General features: G+C 43.5%; 1 protein-coding gene across 1 annotated transcript in view; it reads right to left on the bottom strand.

Moving 5' to 3' along the window:
- Positions 1-20,201, bottom strand: part of LOC124864783 (carbonic anhydrase-related protein 10-like) — a 298,624-nt gene that overhangs the window by 52,596 nt on the left and 225,827 nt on the right. Inside the window, exon 4 of the mRNA XM_047359688.1 lies at positions 8,205-8,390. Within this exon, the coding sequence (XP_047215644.1) occupies positions 8,205-8,390 (186 nt within the window). The remainder of the gene's footprint in view (positions 1-8,204; positions 8,391-20,201) is intronic.

The following is a 20,201-nucleotide window of genomic DNA, read 5'->3' as shown; positions in this document are numbered from 1 at the left end:
GAGATTCATCTGCACATGTGTCAACAGATTTGGGTTGTGAAAAATAAAATTTATAAAAATAGATGAGAATAGAGGATTGTACGTGAGCTCTGATTTGGAGCCAATCACAAACAGAAGCCATGACATTTCTCCTATGATCAAACTCCTTGCAATCCATTTTCTTCGGGTTTGGATCATTCCAGCGCTGTCTTCGCTGTTTATACAGTAAAAATGATGTTGTGTCACCAAACAACAATTGAAACAATCAAACACGTTGTATATTAAATAACATATTGGCAAAATATTGGTAAAATATTGGCAAAACAAACAAAATGAATTCAGTCCAATCATTGGAAAATAATTTATTTTTGTGTACATAAACGTTAGATTCCAGTTCTTTGCAGGACAGTAATGTGATATTAGCAAATCTATAACATACAGATCCTACAACAAACTTTATTTATGTTGCTAATAATACATTCAGGCTTATGATAAATTCCAAACTCTTCAAACACAGTCTCAAAAATAAAAGTTCAAGAGAGGTACACCTCTAATAAATTATTATTGTTAATATTGATTAGTTATTTGGCGCACCACTTTGGACACAGTAATGCCTGTGCAATAGCCCGTAATCCAATATTTTGAGTAAAGGCGAAGCAGAATATAGTCTTTACCTCACTGTGTCCATGTGGACCCCAAACATAAAGCATCTACGCGAAGAACAACTTCAAACTAAGTCTTCTGCAAGTGCAATAACGCACTCAGAGGGGCCCAGTGCAAATGAACAGAGAGGGGAAATAATCTTGTCAGGGCAGAGGCTACGATGACAAACCTGCTGCTGTTAATAGTGACGAGAAATAACGAACTGTAACAGTCCAGAAAAGCAGGAACAGAATAGAACAGAAGGAAAATATTAGCAACTGGACCATTCATAATAAGGCACAACAACCATTGTATGTTTCAGGCACCAGAGCTTTTTTCTCTTTTCTTCTAGTTTTGCTTAGGGCAGTAGCAGCCAGGCAGTTGCGCACACAATTTTCCTAATTTAAAAAGGGCGGTCCGCACCTCTTTAGGACATCTTATCCATTGCAGGCTCAATCTTTGAAGATCGCACGCAACATTCCCACTTATTGTACGTGCAATCTTTTTTTTTGCACTAGCAAAATTAGGGTCACCTATTTGGAATCTTTGAAGACCAGGGTCTAAGTATCTCAGCACCTGCTGACCCAGCTCTGTGTTGTACTTGGCCTACCTCTTCAGTGTAATTTGCAGTTTTACAATTGCTTCAATTGTTATTTAGTAGTGAGAAGATTTTACTACTGGACTTTTGCACAGATGGCATCCTATCATGTGATGCTGGAATTCACTGACAACTAAGAGCAATCCATTCTTTCACAACTGTTTGTATAAGCAGTCTACACGCCAAGGTGCTGGAGTTTACATAGTTGTGGCCATGGAACTGATTAGAACAACTTAATGCAATGGTCTGGATGGTTGAGAATGCTTTCAGAATCAGAATCAGAATCAGAAAAGCTTTATTGCCAAGTACGTTTTTGGACATACAAGGAATTTGTTTTGGCGTAGTCGGTGCAATACAGTACAAATTAAACAGTACAAACATATCTACAATATAATATAAATATAAGTGCACAGTTTTAAGTGAGTGAGAGTAAATATAGAGCAGTATAAGATGCAAGAGCAATACAACAGTGCAGATGATCATTGTGCAAGTAAAGCAGTGCAAGTAAGCAGGAGTCCAAGCTGAGCGTTAATGTAACGCATAGAGTTACAGGTTACAGGTGTCCTGTCAGCAAAAAAAGGGGGGGTGTGGGTGAAAGGGAGAGTGTCAGTGTGGTTTCCGGGCTTTGTTAACCAGGCTGGTGGCAGATGGGAAAAAACTGTTCTTGTGGCGTGAGGTTTTGGTCCGGATGGACCGCAGCCTCCTGCCAGAGGGGAGAGTCTCAAAGAGTCTGTGACCGGGGTGGGAGGGATCAGCCAGAATCTTCCCTGCCCGCTTCAGGGTCCTGGAGGTGTACAGTTCCTGGAGCGACAGTAGACTGCAGCCAATCACCTTCTCAGCAGACCGAATGACACGCTGCAGCCTGCCCTTATCCTTGGCTGTAGCAGCGGCGTACCAGATGGTGATGGAGGAGGTGAGGATGGACTCAATGATGGCTGTGTAGAAGTGCACCATCATAGTCTTTGGCAGGTTGAATTTCTTCAGCTGCCGCAGGAAGAACATCCTCTGCTGGGCTTTCTTGATGAGGGAGCTGATGTTTGGCTCCCACTTGAGATCCTGGGAGATGATGGTTCCCAGGAAGCGGAAAGATTCCACAGTGTCAATTGTGGAGTCACAGAGGGTGATGGGGGCAGGTGGGGCTGGGTTCTGCCTGAAGTTCACAACCATCTCCACTGTCTTTAGAGCGTTGAGCTCAAGGCTGTTCTGGCTGCACCAGTCCAACAGATGGTCCACCTCCCATCTGTATGCGGACTCGTCACCATCAGAGATGAGTCCGATCAGGGTGGTGTCGTCCGCAAACTTCAGAAGCTTGACAGACTGGTGACTGGAGGTGCAGCTGTTGGTGTACAGGGAGAAGAGCAGAGGAGAGAGAACACAGCCTTGGGGGGAACCGGTGCTGATGGTCAGGGAGTCAGAGACGTGCTTCCCCAGCCTCACGCGCTGCTTCCTGTCAGACAGGAAGTCAGTGATCCACCTGCAGGTGGAGTCGGGTACACTCAGCTGGGAGAGCTTCTCCTGTAGCAGAACTGGGACGATGGTGTTGAAGGCAGAGCTGAAATCCACAAACAGGATCCTGGCATAGGTTCCTGTGGAGTCCAGGTGCCGGAGGATGAAGTGAAGGGCTAGGTTGACTGCATCATCTACAGACCTGTTGGCTCTGTAGGCAAACTGCAGGGGGTCAAGGAGGGGGTCGGTGATGTCTTTTAGGTGTGAGAGCACAAGGCGCTCAAAGGACTTCATCACCACAGAGGTCAGGGCGACGGGTCTGAAGTCATTAAGCCCTGTGGTCCTTGGCTTCTTGGGAACAGGGACGATGGTGGAGGACTTGAAGCAGGCTGGCACATGACATGTCTCCAGTGAGGTGTTAAAAATGTCTGTGAAGACTGGAGACAGCTGATCAGCGCAGTGCTTCAGGCTGGCTGGTGAGACAGAATCCGGACCAGCAGCTTTCCGGGGGTTCTGTCTCCTGAAGAGTTTGTTGACGTCCCTCTCCTGGATGGAAAGAGCCGTCCTCGGCGTGGGTAGGGGGCTGGTGGGGGGGAACTTCAGGGTGGGGGTTGGAGGTGCCAAGGCCCCTCTTGAGGTTGGGGAGGTGGGGGTGGTGGATTGTGGCTGCAGCTGTTGGGGGGCGTCGTGGGAGATGGTTGCAGGACTGTCCCTTTGTCTTTCAAAGCGGCAGTAGAACTCGTTCAGGTCGTTGGCGAGGCGTCGGTCGTTGATGGAGTGGGGGGCTTTCGGCTTGTAGTTGGTGATTTGCTTGAGCCCTTTCCAGACAGACGCAGAGTCGTTGGCTGAGAACTGGTTTTGGAGCTTCTCAGAGTACAGTCGTTTGGCCTCTTTCACTGCCTTGCCAAACTTGTACTTGGCCTCTCTGTATATGTCTTTGTCCCCACTCCTGAAGGCCTCTTCCTTATCCAGTCTTAACCTTCTGAGTTTAGCTGTGAACCAGGGTTTGTCGTTGTTGTAACTCACCCTGGTGCATGATGGTACACAGCTGTCCTCACAGAAGCTGATGTAGGAAGTCACAGCCTCTGTGTACTCGTCCAGACTGTTGGTAGTAGTCCTGAACACATCCCAGTCTGTACAGCCTAAACACGCCTGGAGATTCTCCACAGCCTCACTGCTCCACTTCCTTGTCGTCCTCACAACAGGTTTGCAGAGCTTAAGTTTCTGCCTGTATGCAGGAATCAGGTGGACCATGATGTGGTCGGATTGGCCCAGTGCAGCACGTGGGACGGCGTGATAAGCGTCTCTGATGGTGGTGTAACAGTGATCCAGAATGTTGTCCTCTCTGGTCGGACATTTTATAAACTGTCTGTATTTGGGGAGTTCGTGGGTCAGATTACCTTTGTTAAAGTCACCAGCGACGATTACTAAGGAGTCCGGTTGGTCCGTTCCACACTCAGTATCTGGTCGGCGAGCATGCGCTGTGCGACCTGCACGTTAGCTTGCGGCGGGATGTAAACACCGACCAGGATGAACGAAGCGAACTCACGGGGGGAATAGAAAGGCTTACAGTTTATGATGAAGGCTTCCAGGTCTGGAGAACAGTGCTGCTGAATCACTGTCACATCGTTGCACCAACCACTGTTGAGGTAAAAACAGATTCCTCCACCTTTCGCTTTGCCGGAGAGTTCCGTGTCTCTGTCCGCTCTGTAGAGCTGGAATCCTGCCAGCTGCAGCGCAGAGTCCGGTATTAATCCACACAGCCACGTCTCCGTGAAGCACAAAACTGCCGATGAATAAAAGTCCCTGTTTTTCCCCAACAACAGTTGTAGTTCCTCCATTTTGTTGGGAAGTGAGCGCACGTTAGAGAGAAATATTCCAGGTAACGGTGTTCGTAGTCCACGCTGGCGAAGACGTACCAGCACCCCAGCCCGTTTCCCTCTCTTCCGGCGTTTCACCGCGTGAACAAAGGTGAGCGCACCTTTGACCAGAATGTCCAAATATTCCAGAGCAGTAGGCAGAAAAGTTGGAAATAACTCATCTGGTGTAGTAGCCCTGATGTTCATGAGTTCTTCTCTGGTGAGAGAGCTCCGGGTACCATCACAGAAGACCGTTTTAAAGCAAAAAACAAAACAAAACAATGCGCACCAACACGCCGAGGCGACCATCTGCGGCGCCATCTTGTTGTCAGCAGCATATATTGTGATTCTAGAGTTTAGGATAACCAAAAACTAAAAATCTGTTACAATGAAGAAAATATTATCAGCCTGTACCACACCCAGGTACATGCATGTATGGCATAGATATTTTGCATTGGCTTCATGTCTAAACAAACCTCAATGTGTCTTAGGGCTTGATCTTCAAAAGGTTTGCATGTACAAAATCACGTGCAAACTGGGTTGCATGCACAAAATGATCTGCAAACCAAGTGCAAAACAAATTGCGTGTGTAAAATCTTCAGAAGAGCGGGCACAAATCTTTTCGCGTTTTTTTTCCTTCATGAATATGCAAAACATAACATAATGACCCAAACACACCAACTTATAGGAGGAGGATATGCAAACGTAATTCCTTACTACCCGCAATGTGATTTATCAAACCATAAACGGATTGCGGGGGCTGTTTTTATTTCTAGATTTAGCACATTTAAAATGCAGGTACTAACTAGGACGCAAAAATGTCTGCTGTCACTGTGTCCTTAGAATGACAGATAAAGAAAGAGAGATCATTCCATACATGTGTCAACAGATTGTCATCTTCTGCTTCATCTGGGACCAGGTCGCCGGGGGTGGCAGTCTCAGCAGAGACACCCAGACTTCCCTCGATCTCCATTCTCCCCTCACTTGTGAACAAGACCCCAAGATACTTGAACCCCTTCACTTGAGGCAGGAACTCCCTTCCAACCTGACGAGGACAAGCCACTCTTTTCCGGTCAAGAACCATGGCCTCAGACTTGGAGACCTGATCTTCATCCCATCCTCTTCACACTCGGCTGCGAACCGCCCCAGTGCATGCTGTAGGTCTTGGCAAGAGGGGGCCAGCAGGACCACGTCATCTGCAAAAGGAAGAGACGAAATCCACTAGTCCCCAAACCAGACCCCCTCCGGCCCTTGCCTGCACCTATAAAAGTTATGAACAGGACCGGTGACAAAGGGCAGCCCTGCCAGAGTCCAACATGCACTGGGAACAGGTCCAACTTAGTGCCGGCAATGCGGACAAAACTCCTGCCCCACTGGATGGCCCCTAATAAAGGGCCCCCGTCTCTGTACTCCTGGAGCACCTTGCACAGGGCACCATGAGGGACACAGTCAAATGCCTTCTCCACGTCCACAAAACACATGTGGACTGGTTGGGCAAACTTCCATGAACCCTCTAGTACCCTGCAGAGGGTGTAGAGCTGGTCCAGTGTTCCATGGCCGGGATAAAAACCACACTGCTCCTCTTGAAGCTGAGGTTCGACTATCGGCTGGACTCTCCTCTCCAATACCCTGGCATAGGCCTTACCAGGGAGGCTGAGGAGTGTGATCCCCCTAGAGTTGGAACACACCCTCCGGTCACCTTCTTATGAAGGGGGACCACAGATGCACTGTCCCCAACCGCCACTCAATGTTGTGTCAACCATAATAGCCCCACAACATCCAGAGACTTGAGGTAAACAGCGAGGATCTCACCTAACCATGAAGCCCTGTCACCGTTGAGCTTTTAAACCACCTTGGTGACTTCAGCCTGGCTGATGAAAGAATCCAACCCCGAGTCCCCATCCTCTGATTCCACCAGGGAATGCCTGATGGCAGGATTGAAGAGATCCTCAAAGTACTCCTTCCACTGCCCGATAATGTCCCCAGTCGAGGTCAGCAGCTCCCCACCCCCACTGTAAACAGTGTTGGCAAAGCACTGCTTCCCCCTCCTGAGGCGTTTGCCAGAATTGCTTCGAGGCCAACCTGTAGTCCTTCTCCATGGCCTCACTGAACTACTCCGAGGCCAGAGTTTTTGTCTCTGCCACAGCCCGGGCTGCAGCACGATTGGCCTCACGGTACCTGTCAGCTGCCTCAGGAGTCCCACAAGCCAACCGCAGCCGATAGGACACCTTCTTCAGCCTGTCAGCATTCCTTACTGCCAGTGTCCACCACCGGGTTCGGGGATTGCCACGGCGACAGACACCGCAAACCTTACAGCCACAGCTATGGGCGGCAGCATTGACAATCGACACGGAGAACCTGGTGCACTCGGACTCCAACCTCCCCTGGAAGCTGGTCAATGCTCTCCTGGAGGTGGGGGTTGAATACATCCCTGGCCGAGGACGCTGCCAGACATTCCCAGCAGACCCTTACTATACACTTAGGCCTCCCAAGTCTGTCCAGCTTTCTCCTCATCCACTGGATCCAATTCACCTCCAGGTGGCGATCAGTGGACAGCTCAGCCCCTCTCTGCACCCAAGTGTCCAAAACATTCGGCCGAAGGTCTGAAGACACGACAACAAAGTCGATTATTGACCTTTGGCCTTGGGTGTCCTGGTGCCAAGGGCACTGAACACCCTTATGCTTGAACATGGTGTTCAATCCATGACTAGCACAGAAGTCCAATAATTAAAATCCACTCGGATTCAGATCGGGGAGGCCATTCCTCCCAATCACGCCTCTCCAGGTGTCACTGTCATTTCCCATGTGGGGTTCAAGTCCTCCGGCAGAATAACGGAGTCACCGGGAGGGGCACTATGCAGCACCTTCGACAGGGATGCCAAGAAGGTCGGGTACTCCACACTACCGCTCAGCCCATAGGCCAAAACAACAGTCAGACACCTGTCCCCAACCCGAATGCGCAAGGATGCGACCCTCTCATCCACCGAGGTAAACCGCAACATGAGACAGTTGAGCTGGGGGGCAACAAGCAAATCTTTATTCTGAGATTATTCTGTACATGTGTCAACATATTTGAATTGTCAAAAATTAAAATTATAAAAAGTAGATGAGAATAGAGGATTCTATGTAGCATTATCTAAGGTCTGATGTGATGTATTATATTTGATTTTTATGTACCAAATTACATCCAAATCGGACCATATTTTTAGGGTACTTTGCTGTTTTTTGTCAGTGAGTGATGTTTGAATAAGACTGTGAAGTTTCTACTGAACTGCAATGAGAAAAGGAATTAGAGATGTCTCTTTGCACAGTTTGATTTACAAAAAAAGTATTGAAGTATTGGACTGCAGCATGTGCAAACGAAAAAGTTCAAGCAAACTGGACAGTGCCCCAGACATGACAGAAACAGGGAACATTAGTTTCTCCACTTTTAACCAAGTTGCATTTTCCTGTAAAATGGAGTACAGGGTAGAACCCCTAATCCATCATAAAGGGAAAAAACTTGCAACAAGCGGAAAAAGTACACTTTGAGAAGTGTTTAAGAATAGTTTACCTTATAGGTGATGTATGACATCATTCTGTTTATGTCTAGTAATCATGTAATCATACAACTCATTGATTAGAAATAATGACAGTCTTTCTTCTACCTGTGTGATCATTGCTCAGGATTTATGCCTCACCTCTCCAGGAAAGCCTTGGCCATTTAGGAGGTGTTCTGAACCAAGAGCATCTTCACTCCCAAAGTGAAGGCGGACCTCCTCCAATCGGTAGCTGTAACCCAGGGGGCCCCCAGAGATGTTTACCAGATGTGTTTTGTCTGGCCGCAGAGACACATGCTTTCCTGTGTTGTACATGGTGCCGCCCATCTAAAAATAGGGAAGACAATGGATTATATTAGATCTGCCAACATTAGATGAGCCTTCCAGATTTTTTTTACTGTTGTAGGGCAGAAAGCCAATATAATGAAAGAGAATTATGAACATATCAAAATAAAATTAGCATTTCAGTTGCTTATAAATGATCTACAGTGACTGTCCACTGTCTCTACATGCATGCTCAGTATGAGGGATTGCTGCAAAGTCAACGCCAGTGACTGTCCACTGTCTCTACATGCTCATCCAGGAGGAGTGAATGCTGCAAGTCACTGACTGGATGCAATCTGCTGGGTTTCCTTAGACAGAAAAAACTTTTTAAGTTATTTGAATGAATAACTAACTCTGACTGCACTGTTCAATGGTTAGGATTAATTGGAAAGTATGTACCTGACTGTTGTGAAGTGCCTTGAGACAACATGTGTTGTGAATTGGCGCTATATAAATAAAACTGAATTGAAAAATTTAATTATAACAAGGCTCGTTAACCATTAATTTTGGCTGAAAGTAGTAGTCATAGTGACCAGAAGATTCCCCATGTTTTAAAAACTTTAAAAACACGCCGACACAGATACATGCACAAACTGAACTGTCATTTCTGGGGTGTAAAATGTAATTTAAAAGATTTCAGGCTAATGCTCTACATATGGCAGCTGTTTGCTGAAGCACCTTCACCCATGGGTCAACCTAAGGCTGTTGGGAGACTTCCAGTAAGTGGACGCTGGCGAGTTTTGCTGTCGCTACCCACTGGTAACTTTTAAGTATTTATAGATTAAATGGACTCAGCAATCTTCTAAATTGAGAGCTATTTTATAATCCACAATTTATCCTTTACCTCATGTCTCTGTGTGCTAACGAGGTTACATACAAGACTACCTGCTTCTTTTTCCACTCAACTCTGCGACCCTACCCAGCTGCAGCTGTCAACAATGTGGGCTGCATCGCTTGATTACTTGATCTGGTCTGCAATAGTTTGGATTCTCGTGGTGCTCTTTCTCCAACCTGGGTCAGGTCTTCTTTAGTACTGCATGGCTGAGCTCCTTTGGACCTGGTGCTTCCTGACTGAGCCTCAACCCTTGCCGAACGACACGGTCAAATCCTTCTGGGCCTGTCTCTGTGCCTGCTTTTACCTCTGTTGAGTGCATAGTGTGTAAACTCCCTGGACCCACCCGTACCACCATTGTTGCTATCTATCACTCCCCTAAGCCATGCAATGACTTTTTAAATGAGCTTGCTCATATGCTGATTCACATTTTCTCTCTCTTAATGTTAAATTAGTGTGGGATTTCAACATACATCTGAACAATGATAATCACCAGATACTTTTTATCATGTCTGGAAAATTTTGGATTTGATCAATTCATTAACTTTCTCACACACATAAAAGCTCATACTCTGGATTTCATCTCTTGCTCTGGCCCCAGCCCCTCCAGCTGTTCAGCAGAGGAAATTCACATGATCATTTCCTCCTTTTCATTTAGCATTTCCCCCTTCTTTCCGTGTTTCATTCTTGGCTTTCTGTCTGCATTCAGTTCATTCAGCTTAAGTCTTTTATTTCCTATCCATCCCCTGTCACAACCAGTGTGCCCAGGAGCTCTGTTCTGGTACCCCTACTTTTGTGTTTTACCTTCTTCCCATGGCAACATCTTCTGGAAATTTAACATACATTTTTACTGTTATGCAGATAACACCCAGCTCTATTTATCTAGTAAGCCAAATTATATAGTCCCACCCTCTGCCCTCACACCCTGCCTATCTGAAATAAAATCTTGGTTCACCTCTAACTTCCTAAAACGAAAAAGTGACAAAACTGAGATCCTCCTTGCAGGAACCCACTGTTTCTTGCATCTTTGGAGACGTGGGTTAAACTTTTGTTGGAAGATTTGTACATAAATTATCATTGCTTAGTTTAAAAAGGTTCTTTTATGGAGGACCGATCCTGACAAAATTTAAATAAAAGCAGAAATATATATATTTTATTTTTCCTTTTCCTTAGACATGTGTTTGTTCTTTTTACATTTCCTCGTCTTGTCTTTTTCCTTTACCGTATGCATTTCTCCTTCATTATGCAAATGAGGAGGGCTGCCTTCTTCTCTCCAGCTCCTCTACTATTGGTCAATAAACAGGAAGGCCATGTGCAGGCCGAGGGTGTGTCCCAATTCAGGAGCTGGATCCTTCCAAGTCCGTATTTGTGGGCCAATTATGTCACAGCGCCGGACGGAAGGTCTGTCAAATGCGGCCGACAAATGTGTCCTTCTTTTGCCCGATTTGAAAGATGCGTTGTGAGTATCCTTCGAGATCTATCTTTTCCCATGATTCATTGCAGGTCGAAGCAGTTTGGTCAAGCAAGGGCAGCCATGACGGACCACAGTGGCAAAAGCTGTGAGTAAAAGAATTACACTTTCTGTGATACAAATGAACTTTTACAATGTTTTTAGTGCGGGAATATAACTGTGTAGACATGAAAAATCTCCTTGATTTATCAAAACTTTCGCTTAATTTCAAACGTGCTCCGATGTGTTCGGAGATTTTCGATCCGATAGTAACTGCCGCCTTGCCTCGCCAGCAAGCTAGCCCCGGAGAGATCTGACCGGACTATCAGCACTGAGCTCCTGCTGCCAGTCATCACAGTGAACATTAAACACAAGTGAAGGAGCGTTCACACCGAACGCGGATTCTGCGAATATTTCGCCTCATTTGTGTGCTTTTGCCCGCATTCCGCGTGAACTCCGCGTTGGCATTTGGCAACAAGTGGCAACGCTTCGCCACATCATCAAATAGGAGGAGCTTCCATCTGCTGCTTGCTGGTTTCAACTGAACATGGTGGACATCGATTTCATGGATAATTACTGTGTTTTACCTGTGGAGACCCGAAAAACGCCGCCGACGTCAACGTCCCTGGGTTCACCAGATTCTTCAAGGACGGGAACAGTTCGGAGAGTATCACCACCTACTCCAGGAGCTGTGTCTGGATGACGGTCGATTTCAGTGGTACTTCCGTCTATCCAGGACCCAGTTCTAAGATCTGCTGTCCCGCGTTGGGAGACGAATCGGCCTCCGGGACAACAACTACCGGCGCTGTATGCCCGCTGCTGAACGCCTGTCCATCTGTCTTCAGTGAGTAAACAAATCTCAGCTCAGTAAAAAAAAAACAGCCGATTTTTAATGTCCACGTCTCCTAAATATAAGATATTTGTGCCTAAACATAACCAGGCCAGGTCCTTTCTGTACTTGTCTCGGTAAAAGTAATTAGTTGAGTCATACAACTCTGGCTTGCCGCACACCGCCACTATGATCTGGTCCTCCATCTTCACTGACAACTGCTTCTTCTCCGCTGCTGTCTTTCACCCTATGTCACAGCCACATCCAGTCCCTGATTGGTTGACGCAACGCGAATTTAGGAAAAAGTTCAGATTTTTCAACTCGTTCATCGCTCTTGCTCCGCTTCCGCTTCGCTTGGCGCGCCTTCCGCGCCGTGTCTTTCGTCTCCTTTGCACCGCGCCGCTCCGCTCCTGAACGCGCCTCTACATAGGGATAACATGTAAATTGGCCGCTCCTATCGCAGAATCCACGTTCGGTGTGAACGCACTATAACAGTTTGTGTTAGTATTATTTTAATGTATTGTGTCATTTGTTCATGTAAGTCGATTTGACATTACAGGTGATATTAGGGTTAACCTGAATAAATGGACAATTTTATGTAATCCTACCGTATCGCTGGAGAGTGTGATTGAGAATAAATAAGCTTTTAAATATTCATTTTTGATGAAGAAATATGCTATATGTGTTTTTAAAAGTATATTTATAATTCAGCTAGCATTATAATTCGTGATTCCAGGTACAGCTGAAGAGAAATACACTTTCAAATGTATATATATATATATATATTATGGCATGCCGTTCAGGAAATTATTTATATTTATATTCAAAAATCTGAATATATGGAATGAACCTTGAATATATGGAATGAAAGTCTGAATATATTGAATGAACCTTGAATATATGGAATGAAAGTCTGAATATATTGAATGAAAGTCTGAATATATTGAATGAGTCTTGAATATATGGAATGAAAGTCTGAATATATTGAATGAATCTTGAATATATGGAATGAAAGTCTGAATATATTGAATGAGTCTTGAATATATGGAATGAAAGTCTGAATATATTGAATGAGTCTTGAATATATGGAATGAAAGTCTGAATATATTGAATGAGTCTTGAATATATGGAATGAAAGTCTGAATATATTGAATGAATCTTGAATATATGGAATGAAAGTCTGAATATATTGAATGAAAGTCTGAATATATTGAATGAAAGTCTGAATATATTGAATGAATCTTGAATATATGGAATGAAAGTCTGAATATATTGAATGAATCTTGAATATATGGAATGAAAGTCTGAATATATTGAATGAAAGTCTGAATATATTGAATGAATCTTGAATATATTGAATGAAAGTCTGAATATATTGAATGAATCTTGAATATATGGAATGAAAGTCTGAATATATTGAATGAAAGTCTGAATATATTGAATGAATCTTGAATATATGGAATGAAAGTCTGAATATATTGAATTAATCTTGAATATATGGAATGAAAGTCTGAATATATTGAATGAAAGTCTGAATATATTGAATGAAAGTCTGAATATATTGAATGAATCTTGAATATATGGAATGAAAGTCTGAATATATTAAATGAATCTTGAATATATGGAATGAAAGTCTGAATATATTGAATGAAAGTCTGAATATATTGAATGAAAGTCTGAATATATTGAATGAAAGTCTGAATATATTGAATGAATCTTGAATATATGGAATGAAAGTCTGAATATATTGAATGAATCTTGAATATATGGAATGAAAGTCTGAATATATTGAATGAATCTTGAATATATGGAATGAAAGTCTGAATATATTGAATGAAAGTCTGAATATATTGAATGAAAGTCTGAATATATTGAATGAATCTTGAATATATGGAATGAAAGTCTGAATATATTGAATGAATCTTGAATATATGGAATGAAAGTCGGACTGCCCTCGAGGACTTATGGGTAATGTGGTTCAAAACATGCATAGTTGTCTGTAGGTGTGTTTTCGCGTGCTTTTAACACTTCATCGCAGTGGCTCAAGCACTGTTCCAACTCTTAAGTATGCATCAAACGAAGTACTCTAAAAGAACCCATAGATATTCTTATTTCATCCATTTTATTGAGGATCCATCCTTCTGCGGACTTGGGCAAGCATCATATCCCACAATACATTGCACCACCAATAGTCGTAAACAGAGGAGGCAAGTGTGGACACTTAGCATTTTCATACTTTTCTGAATTTGTCGCAAAAACTTTCGAGATGTTTTAAGCATAGAAGTATAACTAAAATCTTTATGTGACCAGTCGGTTCATCAACAATGGGCGACCTTTGAAATATGTTCTGGGGTTTTGGGAGCGGCACAGCTTAGTTCACAAGCCGGTCAGCCTGCGAAGTTAAGCTAAGCTAAACTAAGCGGAATGGGATCTCACCTCTAACCCCTGCCTTATCTCGGATAGGCACGCTGTCATTTCTTGCTACCTGATTTCTGTTTGTGGCCGCTGAAAGTGAGATAGTACGCATTTTTAGGTATAAGGCGAATAACTGCAAGTACCAAATTATAAAATGTATGATTTTCTTCCTAATTGTTTAATACTTTTACTCAGTTTACATATTTCATTTGTGTCACATTATCCTCCCAACATTTTTGGCATCTTCACCCTCATGTCTTGACATCGTCTTCTCCCCTTCTTCCTCATGTTCTTCATTTAATTATTTGCTGATGTTTTGACATCCAAGATATCAATTCCCTGTACTTGCTGACTATCTGTAATTCCAATAAAGTTTTTACTAAATACATTTTTCCTTCATTTGTGCTATATATGTGAAATGAGCTTACTAGATGGTAATAAAAGAAAAATTAGTGTGTTCATAAGTGTTTAGTAGTGCCAAGTGCAGTGTGCGGGATTTGGTTGGCATTACATTTTTGCTTTGTATTATGTTAGCCTTGCAGCAAGAAGGTCCTGGGTACGATTTCAGCCTGGGGTCTTTCTACATGGAGTTTGCATGTTCTCCCCGTGCATGCGTGGGTTCTTTCCGGGTACTCCGGCTTCCTCCCACAGTCCAAACACATGACTGTTAGGTTAATTTGTCTCTCTAATTTCTCCTTAGGTGTGTGTGTTCATGGTTGTTTGTTTGTCCTGTCTCTCTGTTGCCCTGCGGTGGACTGGTGACCTGTCCAGGGTGTACCCTGCCTCTTGCCCGATGACTGCTGGAGATAGGCAACAGTAGACCCTCGCGACCCCAAAAAGATAAACGGAATGGATGGATGGATGGATAAATGGATGGAACCACTTAAGATCAAAGGATTGAGGTCCAAACTCTGCTTGTGGACATCTTAAGGCAGTTTAGAAAATTATTACATTTAATTATTTCTCCTGACAGGTTTGTCAATTGATTTTATCCAGAACGAGTGTTCTGCAAACTCACTTATCTGATTGTAGAGACTGAATTTGATTATTTTGCTTTTGTCTACAAATGTTTACAAGGTAAAAAGATGAGAGATTCAAATTTGGAAATGTGGTCTATCCTCCTGAAAAAAAAATCAAAAACAATTAAGAGTTCACACAAGGTGGGTTTACAGGAAGTCAAACTTAGAGATTTTTTTTTCTGTTATGTACAAGGAACGGTTAAAGTGTTTGATCACCACGGTAGAGAAAATTTAAGTACACCCTTTCATCAAACTTTTTGACAGGTGGGTGGGACTTCCGGTGAGGGTGGGATTTCCGGTTGGCGCATGTGGGTGCCATGTGGGCAGGAGGTCACGTGGTCAAGCAGGTGGTGTGTCCAAGGGGGGGTAACCGTGGATGCTGATTGGTTGTCGTCATTAGGGGCGATACCTTAAATGAGTCAATTAAAACACAGGGGTGTGTTTGTTATAAATAGAACAAGACAAATATGGTATTATCGGAAACTGTTTGGCATCAGCACCAATTAAAAATAGAGGGGGTGTGTTTGTAAGCATCGTTAAACCTTGAATAACCCAATGAAAACAATAGGGCGTGCTTTAGTGTTTACTTTAAATACAGAGATAAAACTCTGCACTTTACATGCAGCATTTGTTGGAAAAAGAACACCCGTTCAACAATGGCTAGAGTTAAGAGAGTTTATCGTCAAGCGGAGGAGAAACGCAACGCGTGCCAAGATGATGATGATGAACAAGCAACTGCATCATATACTTCCTCAACGGAGATACCTATCGGAATTCCCGTCATGACATACTCTACCGATGATGAGGATCCAACATCAACTTCAACAACCATGGTTGAAAATCAGACCTCGGGTCGGCCAAGAGGTATGTCAGTTCTGTGCGAAACCCCAGTGACCGTCTACCAGTATTCATCCCGTGAATTGAATGCTCCTAAGAAATCAACATACTACATCTGCAGGGTACAAAGACCCCGTTCGACACTCTGCAGGAAGAATGGTCTTTGGAGCCATATGGCCTGGTTGGCAGCTGGGGTTATATTTTCATGTATGAAATAGGAGAGCTTTGCCTGTATCAATTGGATCAAGATGCAGTATTTAAGGGATCACTGGCTCTGTGTACTCTCACCCACAGCGACTGGGCTGTGTTAAGGCTTGCAATCCTGCACCTTAATGATAGCCCTGAAACAGTCTCAAGGCAGGAGAGGGAGGAAGAAGAAAATGAACTGTTTCCTCGACCTGTAAAACGGGCGAGAATGTTTCATATACCAACCGATGTTGAAATAGCTGAGAGAGAACCTCTCTTTAGCGCAGTGTGGGGGTCAAAAACCACAGCAAATGGCCGCTGGTCTTTTCGGGCAAGCAGACGCAGGAACAACCGGACGAGTCCCTCAGATCTGTTTGTGTTGGAGGCTTTCAATCAGGACTGCGGCGTATTCAAGACAATGCTGGCTCTGCCATTTGAAGCTTGGGTAGAGAAGATGAGTGAAATTGGACATCGTCTTTCCGACCTTTTCCACAAGTCACGAAGTTGGATCGATGTCATGTCAGTGAAAAAAACCCTGACGTTTCCTGTTTTACGTTTAGAACGAACCCTCTTCTGAGGACACGCCCCTTCCTATGATATATATACGGGGGGATAACTGCAAGCTCACAGACACTGAGAATCGTATCATGAGAATGAGTGGACCGACACCATACAGGGATCTCTACAACCACCGAGCAGAGATCCACTTCTCTCCTGAGCATGATGAAAGCTTCAACATTGGACCATATCATCTGCCTTCCCCTGACCTCTTCTCACCATCCACCTCAACATCCTCATTCTCAGAGAACCACTTCAGTCCTGCATCACCTACAGGATACAACATGAAATATCTACCGCTTTCTCCAGACCTCTGCTCACCATCACCGCTATTCATGGCTGAGTCTGTAGACGCGAATGTCCTGCCTGAAGACATGAAGGTGGTCGTGGAGGAGGAGGTAGCCACCGGCTACTCACCCTCTGCCGAAGCCCCTACACAAACCTTGGAAATGATGGAGGACCCTCAGCCTTCAGCAGAGGATGAGAGTAACCAGGAGGACGAAATTGACGGTTGATTCTCAACCACCCTCATCAATACGGTGAAAACAGCGATACTTCATTTATTCAACATAACCTCTTTGAACTATCTCAGAGAAACCTGCTATGGATGTATAATGAACCACCCGAGCCAGCGTCAACACCATTGCCTGGAGGTATTGGGGGAGGATTATTACCAAGTCAACTTTCAACGCATCGTAAGACGACTCGTAACCCCCAAACTCGTTCCTGCTATTCAGAATCTTCTGGTACTTCGACGCATACAAGCGGATGACTTCAGAGTGAAGACGATTGCCAAGACGGTTTTATATGAACTGAAATCGGTACAAGGCATCCACAGTGCAATAGCGCACATTTATGATCGCATGGTCGATGAGAAACATCTCAAACAACTTAACTCTGTTTCAGAGTGCTATGGACTGACAAACTGATCTCACATGTTTGATGACTTGTTGTATCATTTTTTTTTAGTATTCCAGTACTTTAATTAATCTGCATTATATGATTTTTCTTCTTTTTTCTTTTTACTATTAAATACAATTAAAGTAGGAACATAGTAACCTTTCCCAAAAGTGTTGTTTAAAAGCTAGTAGTGTTTGAATTCATCTGCATTAATCTGCATTTTATCTGATTTTGTTTTTTGGTTGTTCTTAAAAAAATATTAAATACAAAAATAAAAAGAATAAGGATAAATCTACCCTCCTGTGTGTTTTTTCTCATTATTTAACAAGTAATCGGCAGAGTGAGCATAAGGCAGAGATGGCAGGAAGACGGCTGATGAAGAAAGTATATTATAGCCCTTCAAATCCGGGAAGTTTTGGGGGTGTAGATAGGCTGAGGAGGGTTATGCAAGATGAAACGGGAAAGAAGGTTGCGGTTGAAAAAGTTAAAGATTTTTTATCAGGAGAAGATACCTATACTCTACATAAACCTGCAAGAATAAAATTCCCGAGAAACAGAGTTTTTGTCACCAGACCATTGAGGCAGTTCCAGGCTGATCTCTGTGACATGCAAGCTCTGGCCATGGAAAATGATGGTTATAATTATTTATTAACAGTCATTGACATCTTTTCAAAAAGGGCGTTTGTACGAGTTTTGAAAAGGAAAACAGCCGCTGAGGTGGTAAAGGCATTTGAATCAGTTTTTACAGAAAGTCAGATCCCCAAAAAACTTCAGACTGATGCCGGTAAAGAATTTTTTAACAAGAAATTTAAGGTTTTAATGGAGAAACACGGTATTGAACATTTTGCCACAGCGAGTGAAGCAAAAGCTTCAGTGGTCGAGAGATTTAACCGCACATTAAAAACAAGGATGTGGAGATATTTTACAGCTAACAATACCCGGCGGTACGTCGATGTACTGCAAAACCTAGCTAGAAGCTACAACCATTCCTACCACTCCAGCATTAAAATGAGCCCTATGGAAGTGACCCCAGAAAATGCCTTTCAAGTGTTTCAGAATCTGTATGATGTCAAGTCCAACAGATATTGCAAGGACTCAGTGACAACGTTTAAACAAGGGGATCTTGTCAGAATATCCAAGGTCCGTGGAGTGTTTGACAAAAAATACGAACAGAGTTTTACGGATGAAGTGTTTACAGTGTATGAGCGGATACCCCGATCTCCTCCTGTATACAAACTCAAAGATTTGGATGGAGAACCTATTGAGGGTTCCTTTTACGCTGAGGAACTTCAAAAAGTAAAAATATTTAACGACAAGATGTATCAAGTGGAAAAAATATTAAAACGACGTACGGTCAAGGGAGTCAAACAGGTTTTTGTAAGCTGGAAAAACTGGCCTGATAAATTCAACAGTTGGATCAAGTTTGATGAACTTCGAAACGTATAAAAAAGGTTGGCACTAAACCTCACAGTTGACACAGCATCATGAACCGTCAGGTAGAGGATGATGGCTTTTACGTTACTCTTCCATCTAATGCTAGCATTGAAGTGTTTAAAAATAATACCAGTTCAAGTTTCCGTGTGAATTTAGCTCAACATATTGATTTAGAAGGCCAATGGATGGTTGCATTAGCAGATATTTCATACCCTCATACATGGCATAATTTACCGGATTATGATGCCTACTTTGAATGGAGGAAGGTTGGTGATGTGGAGATCAATACGCAAAGGATCAGAAGTGGCTACTATAACAGCATTATTCAACTCGAGACAGAGATGGAACTGTTTTTCAAAAAAATGAACTTTGGTATCCGCATTAAATTCAGCAAAGTTCAAAAGAGATTTGCATTTCAAGCAAACAGTCCGTATGAAATACGCTTCTTCAGCACTCTAGCTTATATGATGGGCGTGAAATCAGGGGAATGGATTCATGTTTCTGAACCAAAACTGGCTTCTTTTCCGGCGGATATAAAGGCTGGTTTCTATCACCTATACTGTTACAGCGACATGGTCAGCACACAAATAGTAGGCGACACTTTTGCACCTTTACTGCGGACCGTCAAAGTACAAGGCAAATTCAGTGATATGATTACTCAGACGTTTAACCCCACCCACTACCTTCCAGTCTCCAGAAGACATATTGAAAATATCAATATAGAAATTAAATCGGACCAAAACGTTCCTGTAAATTTCGTCTATGGAAAGACAGTCATAAGACTACACTTCAGACCGGTGATATCACAACGTAGCCTGAGATAAATTTTATTTGTATAAACTATTCCAGAGATATGTATATAACCTCTAAGATTGATTGGTTATCATTCATATTACGCTGGTCATTCAACACTGCATCAAGCAGGCAAGAGAGAACATGGCACAGCTAAGTCTGAGACGTGATCCAAATCGCTTTGTAAATTACTATGTAAGTCAATCAGGCGGTAATCTGCCAGGGTTTTATGGGGCCCCGGTCATGTACGGACGCAGAATTGGATCATTATTTTCAAAATTATTCCGCTTCGTATCCCCTCTGGTTAAAAAAGGATTTGCAATTGCAAAACCCCATCTTAAAACGGCTGCATCAAATATCGCTTTGGATGTCATCGGTAGAGCCGTGAGTAAAATGAGTGGTTCTACACACACCGACGGTCAAGAAGGTTCAGGAATTATGGTTTTATCCAAAAGACCCAGAACAAGACACCCTGGTGATCGTTTAAGGACGGTTAAAAAACAACGACAAACGCGAAAAAGATCAGTCGCAGCTGACAAACGAAGAGGAAGGAAGTCATCCG

Source organism: Girardinichthys multiradiatus, chromosome Y, assembly GCF_021462225.1.
Source record: "Girardinichthys multiradiatus isolate DD_20200921_A chromosome Y, DD_fGirMul_XY1, whole genome shotgun sequence".
Taxonomy (NCBI): Eukaryota; Metazoa; Chordata; class Actinopteri; order Cyprinodontiformes; family Goodeidae; genus Girardinichthys; species Girardinichthys multiradiatus.
This window is presented reverse-complemented; position numbering and strand designations above follow the sequence as displayed.